The 6,754-nt window shown below is 48.0% G+C and overlaps 1 protein-coding gene across 1 annotated transcript in view; it reads left to right on the forward strand.

Annotated features, from left to right (window-relative positions):
• syndig1l (synapse differentiation inducing 1-like) overlaps positions 1-5,928 on the forward strand; it is a 33,011-nt gene extending 27,083 nt beyond the window's left edge. Inside the window, exon 4 of the mRNA XM_017455487.3 lies at positions 5,130-5,928. Within this exon, the coding sequence (XP_017310976.1) occupies positions 5,130-5,288 (159 nt within the window). The 3' untranslated portion in view covers positions 5,289-5,928. The remainder of the gene's footprint in view (positions 1-5,129) is intronic.
• Positions 5,929-6,754: the final 826 nt, after the last annotated feature.

Consider the following 6,754-nt stretch of genomic DNA (forward strand, 5'->3'; position numbering starts at 1 on the left):
TCCCTCTCTCTCTCCCTCCCTCTCTCTCTCCCTCCCTCCCTCAGCGTCCCCGCTCCTCCTCCTCCCTCTCTCTCTCCCTCCCTCAGCGTCCCCACTCCTCCTCCTCCCTCTCTCTCTCCCTCCCTCTCTCTCTCCCTCCCTCAGCGTCCCCACTCCTCCTCCTCCCTCTCTCTCTCCCTCCCTCTCTCTCTCCCTCCCTCAGCGTCCCCGCTCCTCCTCCCTCCCTCTCTCTCTCCCTCCCTCAGCGTCCCCGCTCCTCCTGTCTCCCTCAGCGTCCCCGATTCTCCTCTCTCCCTCCTTCCCTCTCTCCCTCAGCGTCCCCACTCCTCCTCTCTCCCTCAGCGTCCCCACTCCTCCTCTCTCCCTCAGTGTCCCCACTCCTCCTGTCTCCCTCAGCGTCCCCGATTCTCCTCCCTCCCTCCTTCCCTCTCTCCCTCAGTGTCCCCACTCCCCCTGTCTCCCTCAATGCCCCCACTCCTCCCCCCTCATTGTCCTCACATCTCCTCCCTCCCTCTGCGTCCCCGCTCCTCCTCCCTCCCTCCCTCAGCGTCCCCGCTCCTCCTCCCTCCCTCCCTCAGCGTCCCCGCTCCTCCTCCCTCCCTCCCTCAGCGTCCCCGCTCCTCCTCCCTCCCTCTGCGTCCCCGCTCCTCCTCCCTCCCTCTGCGTCCCCGCTCCTCCTCCCTCCCTCCCTCCCTCCCTCAGCGTCCCCGCTCCTCCTCCCTCCCTCCCTCAGCGTCCCCGCTCCTCCTCCCTCCCTCAGCGTCCCCGCTCCTCCTCCCTCCCTCAGCGTCCCCGCTCCTCCTCCCTCCCTCAGCGTCCCCGCTCCTCCTCCCTCCCTCCCTCTGCGTCCCCGCTCCTCCTCCCTCCCTCCCTCAGCGTCCCCGCTCCTCCTCCCTCCCTCAGCGTCCCCGCTCCTCCTCCCTCCCTCCCTCTGCGTCCCCGCTCCTCCTCCCTCCCTCCCTCAGCGTCCCCGCTCCTCCTCCCTCCCTCAGCGTCCCCACTCATGTTTTTCTTTCTTTCTCTTTTTTCTTTCTGTGCTGTTTTTCCTTCGCTCTTTTCTTCTGAAATATTTACACGGTGCTCATGTTTAACATCTATAAATTCTTCTTTTCCCCATCGGTCACTTTCAGCTCTTTCAGTTTCCTTCAGGAAGTGTAGCTAACAGAATCACTAGATCCATTAGTACGTCCAGTCTATAATCTTCACAGAAATTACCCAGATAATCCTGGTAATAATCATGTTATCACGTCAGACTAATCCGCTCTGATTAGGGTTTAAATCGGAGCGTTTTATCCCCCCAAAAATGGGCTTCGGCTTCAACTCCGTGCTGATCCCTAAGACCGCTGTGCATCCCTAAGACCGAGTCCGTCATAGACATCTCCGTACCGTTCGGTTCAATTAGCCACGTGTTTGTGTGTGTGTCACAGAGACAGAGAGATTAGGCAAGGGAACGACTTTGACACAAAGATTTCTTCCAATGAATGAAAAATACCAAAAATGTGTTTGCACAACTCGGAGCTCAGCGTAGACACACCGGCGTCCGAGTGGCATATTATCGACTGTCACAGAGTGAAGCGGTAAAAAAATCAATATTGTTTTTCTGGGATTAGGAGGTCTCTCTCTCTCACACACACACACACACACACACACACACACACACACTGCAGTCACACGGGATTTGCAGCTCACAGTGTGTGAAACTGCGGCTAAAACAGACATCAGTGTGTGTGTGAAAGGCCACGAGAAAAACACACCGCCGCAAAGTAAACTTCAGTTTCTCTTCGATGTGTGTGCAGAAGGATGCGGTGTGTGAGTCAATAACACGGCGCGGCGCTCAGGCGGAGCTCTGAGCTTCATTTAGGCTGATGTACTCTTCCTGACTGCCGCCATCTGCTATATGAATCTGAATTTATTTCAATCTCAAAACTGCAAGGATGCGAAAGCAGCGGACCCTTCGCGTAAGACCTCGCATCCGTACTTCGTCTGGTGTATAGTGTGAGGAATTAAACACACCGGGTCATGATGTTAGAGGAAAATAATCAACCACAGGGTCTTCTACCACAGCAATCTGCCAACAAACACGGGTATTATCACAGACGCACCCGGCTTTTATTTTATCCATTTATAGTTACATTTCATGTTGTGCAACATATACAAAGTCTTTATAAATAGCCGGGGTGGTTTTTTTTTTGTCTCTCTTGAAATTAATAAGACATAAAAACAAACAAAACACGCAGCTTGTCACGTTACTGAGAAATACGCGTAAAGTCTGTCCTGAAAACGTAAAGTTACGGCCTTACCCCTGACACCGGAGACTCCTTCCGTAAACGTTAAATGAACATCTCCTGGCAGAAAACTTCACCGTGTCAACGATGATTATTTTATTTTATCAGAACGTATTTTCTCACGTGCGTCACCTTTTTAACCTCGAAACGTGTTCACTGCTTGTAGTAGCAGCTCTATGATATTGATGTGAGCCCCCGAATGGACACGAGCCGACTCGGTAGCACGTGTTCCACGCGTTTCCTCCATCCATCCATCCATCCATCCATCCATCCATCCATCCATGCATCAATCCATCCATGCATCAATCCATCCATCCATCCATCCATCCATCCATCCATCCATGCATCAATCCATCCATGCATCCATCCATCCATCCATCCATCCATCCAGCTCCATTCACACGACCGTGAAAGACTCGTCCTTGGGGAGCGTCAACCCACAGCTAAATAATTCAAACAGATGAAACAATTACAACATTGACATCGCGCTAAAAGAAATTAAATGGGAGCGAGGCTGCGGCTTTGAGCCACAGCCTTCGGCTCTCGTTTCTTCCCACACACACACACACACACACACACACACACACACACACACACAGTTTTGGAATTGAGTTATTAGAGAATGTCGATGAGGAATATATAAAGGATAAAAGCTTCCAGTAGAATCTACTGTATAATGCATATTCATCACAAGTTTTAAAACAACGCTGTCCTAAAATGCCTTATGTTGCCATGGATACAAACTGGGTCTCATCTACTCACTCGGTGGATCGTCCGGTTATTCGTGACGCTAAAACAGAACACAGAGCCGCTCCACTGTGAAAGCCAAGGCCGAGAGGAGAGCAGCTTCGTACGAGCGGCGGAACAAAGAAAATGACACTTAAACCAGAGATTCGAAAGACGTCTCACTGAGGAAGAGACCTCGCCGCACGGATAATAACGCGCTCGGCTAGCTTCTAAAGTCTGAGTCCTCTCGAAATAGGTCACAAATGGAGAAAAAAAACAAATCGGTACAATACAGTTCGGAGAAAAAAAAAAGAGTCATCCTTTTAAAATAATAAAATGAAACCTTTGTTAAAGTGCACCTATTACGGTTTTCCAGATATTCCCTTTCGTGGAGTGTGTCATATACGCAGCGTGTTTGTGAATGTAAAACGTCTGCAAAGTTTCAACAATCAAAGCGCACGACAGACGGAGTTAAAAGAAGGAAGCGATTCTGAACAGCTGAGTCGAGTCGTTAGTGATTCCAGACTTTACTTCCTGTACTAATCTACGTAGGTTTGTAGCAAAAAGCCCCGCCTCCGGTCTTCCTCGGCCGCTCGCCGACAGCGGTAGACCGGTCACGACAGACCGGGACGTCTGACCGATCAGAGCAATTAGGCACGTTTCAAAACCATCATAGGAGCGCTTTAAAGAGCAAGTGCTTGTAAGAGGAAATCAGCCGGGAGGTTGTTAAAGCACCTTAAACCACAGCGCTGTTGAGTTCTCCAATCTGATTGGTCAGAAAGTGTTGATTCGTTTTTTATAGCAGCAGGTGCAAATCTGCAAATATTAACGCGCTCGTTGTAATGCGTTATTGTTTCTATAGTAACAGCTGATTCACATGGACATAAACTTAGCGAATGGCGTATCACGTATGGAAGGAGTCTCCAGTGTCAGTGCATGCTATTATAGTAAAATAACGAAGTCCTGAGTTCCTGTTGATTCTTTTCCTATAACAGCACTTCCCTGAGTGTTTTATTCCTCTTATACCACTGTGGTTTGCCAACCATTACAAATTTTTTTATTTATTTATGAATGTAAGAATGACACGTTGTACTTTTTATCCATTTATAGTTAAACTTAATGCTTTGGAGCGTCCGTGACGACAAGTTAGTGCCTGTTCTCGGTTACGCTCGATCAGCTATAAACAACTCTCTTCTTTCTTTCTTTCTCTTGTTGTTAATACCCCCCCCCCAAAAAAAAAAAAACAAAAACAAAAACAAAAAACAAAACGCAGCTTGTTACGTTACCGAGAAACCGCAAAGAAGCGCAAACCCCTCGGATCCGAAGATGTCGGAAAACGTCAAGCTACAGCTTCACCTCTGACACTGGAGACTCCTTCCGTAAAAGTGAAATAAACATCTGCTTACTGAAAACTTCCCCACGTCAACGATTTCACACGCTTTTTTTTGTTTTGTTTTGTTTTAAATCCGTTTTTCCCGAGCGTCTGCCGTACAGGCCCCTGTGAGCGATCTGTTCCTATAGAAATGTGTTTCGGTAGGGAATTTTCCCTTTAAAGATGCACGGTTCTTGGAAAGGACTACTTCAAACCACGCCGAAGAGCTGCATCACAGGCTCGGAAATGCGTGTTAATGGCTCTCTGTGCTTTGGGATTAATTCCTCAACGAGTGTAAGGTTGAAAATATGATCTAAAGACGACGTGACGGCTCGGTGTGATGCAGACATACCGCAGCGGGTTGCTTTTCAACTCTTCACACACACACGCGCACACACACACACACACACACACACACACAGGCATTAATTCAGATTTTCTTTCATTGTTGTATTAACCTTCTCAGTGTGCATCTCAGAGCTGTGGGTTTGATTCTTTCCAGTGTTTCCAGATATCAAAGTGCTTCAGTTGTGTGTGTGTGTGTGTGTGTGTGTGTTCTGTTTCACATCATTTAGGAATGCACTGTATGTGAATAGTGTCCTTGCTGCAGCGTTCTTTGTCGGAGAAGTAATAAATGATCAGAAAGGAAGGGTTTGGAAATGCAGGCTCTCTTTCATTACTCATCTCTTCTCTTCTTCTTCTTCTTCTTCTTCTTCTTCTTCTTCTTCTTCTTCTTTGTTTTTCAGACCAGCAAAGCCGTGACAAAGGGTGACTTCCCAATGGCCAGCATCGCGTCCAGACGAGCTCTGTTCCTGGCCGCTCTCTCCATCACCATCGGCACCGGGGTGTACGTGGGGGTTGTGGTGGCTCTCATCGCCTACCTCTCCAAACCGGGGCATATATAGCAGGCTTGATAAGGGACTGGAAACCGCAGTAGCACCTCTGACATTTCGGCAGACCTCCCTCTCACAAACACGTCCCCTTCTCATTTCCTTCTGTTCCGAGAGAGAGAGAGAGAGAGAGAGAGAGAGATCAATTCAAAAAGAGGACATTTGGGAAATCTTGGGAACTCTTGATTAAAGGTGGCCGGGAGGGAACTTGCGCGGACATGGTCTCGGTTCGTGCTGCGCTCACCGCTGCTGTTTTTTTGTGTTTTTTTTTGCGGACAACATCACAAAGGACACAACAAAGGAACACGAGAACCTCTCTCTGAAGCAGAGCTCATGTTTTCAACATGAACAGATACTTTTATTCTTGGTTAAATGCATCGCCGGTGTCCAGGGTTTGACGACATCCCTGCTCGATACCCCAAACTCTTTACCGTTGTTGTTGTTGTTGTTGTTGTTGTGTGTGTGTACGTGTGCGCGTGTGTGTGCGTGTGTGCTAACATACTAACGTGGCATCTGAACAAAACTAACTGACTGAGGTTTAAGAAAATCAAATCCTCTTATTGTATGGTCACTTAGCAAACAGCTAACGGCATGAATACTGAATACTGACACTTCAAACGTGTTTCTTTATTTTAAAAAATAATAATAATTTAAAAACGGGGGGGGGGGGGGGGTTGTCATGGCTCGGCTCGGGGATAAACCATCGCATCGGTATTCCTGTCTGAGAGAAACACACCTGCCTCTGCTGCTCTCTGTGCTCGTGCCTCTCGGTAGGGGCTTAGCTGGTGTTTTGTATTCTTTGCGTTTCTTCGAAGTTTCTTCGTTCTGCCCAGACACAAACTTTGACGTTCTTCGTCACTACGATGACCGAGGCTCTGAATCCTAACAGGAAGAAAACCAAAACACCTCCAACAGTAAAACAACAACAACAAAAAAAAAAAACAGAAAAAAAAAACCCAATTGGTTTCAGATTTGTTTCGCATTGTGTCAGTGTGGTTTAAGCTCTGGCTCGACATTACTGCCCAAACACCGGCGGAATAAGAGTAACATCACAAGGGTACATTCAAACTCTTTTTTTTTTTTTTTTACCTGGGTGGTTTTCAATTCCAGTTCTGTCCCAGACCCGACAACACATTTCACATATCATGCGTAGGAGCCTCGGAGTTCACTGGTATGACTCATCGTTCCTAAATTAAAAGAAAAAAAAAAAGAAAGAAAGAAAGTCTTCTTTTCCACCTAATCACAACCTCGGATCACAAACCGACATATACGTCTGGAACGATTGACAGCTGCGTAGGTGTTGTGAACTCCTCCCCTGCTGTATATTAACTGACACCCTAGAAGCTCCGCCCCCATCCCTCATCTCACATTAGTGAATGGTCTGCACTTATATAGCGCTTTTATCCAAAGCGCTTTACACCGTGTCTCATTCACACACACTCACACACTCACACACCAGTGGTAGCAGAGCTGCCATGCAA

Source organism: Ictalurus punctatus, chromosome 25, assembly GCF_001660625.3.
Source record: "Ictalurus punctatus breed USDA103 chromosome 25, Coco_2.0, whole genome shotgun sequence".
Classification (NCBI taxonomy): Eukaryota; Metazoa; Chordata; class Actinopteri; order Siluriformes; family Ictaluridae; genus Ictalurus; species Ictalurus punctatus.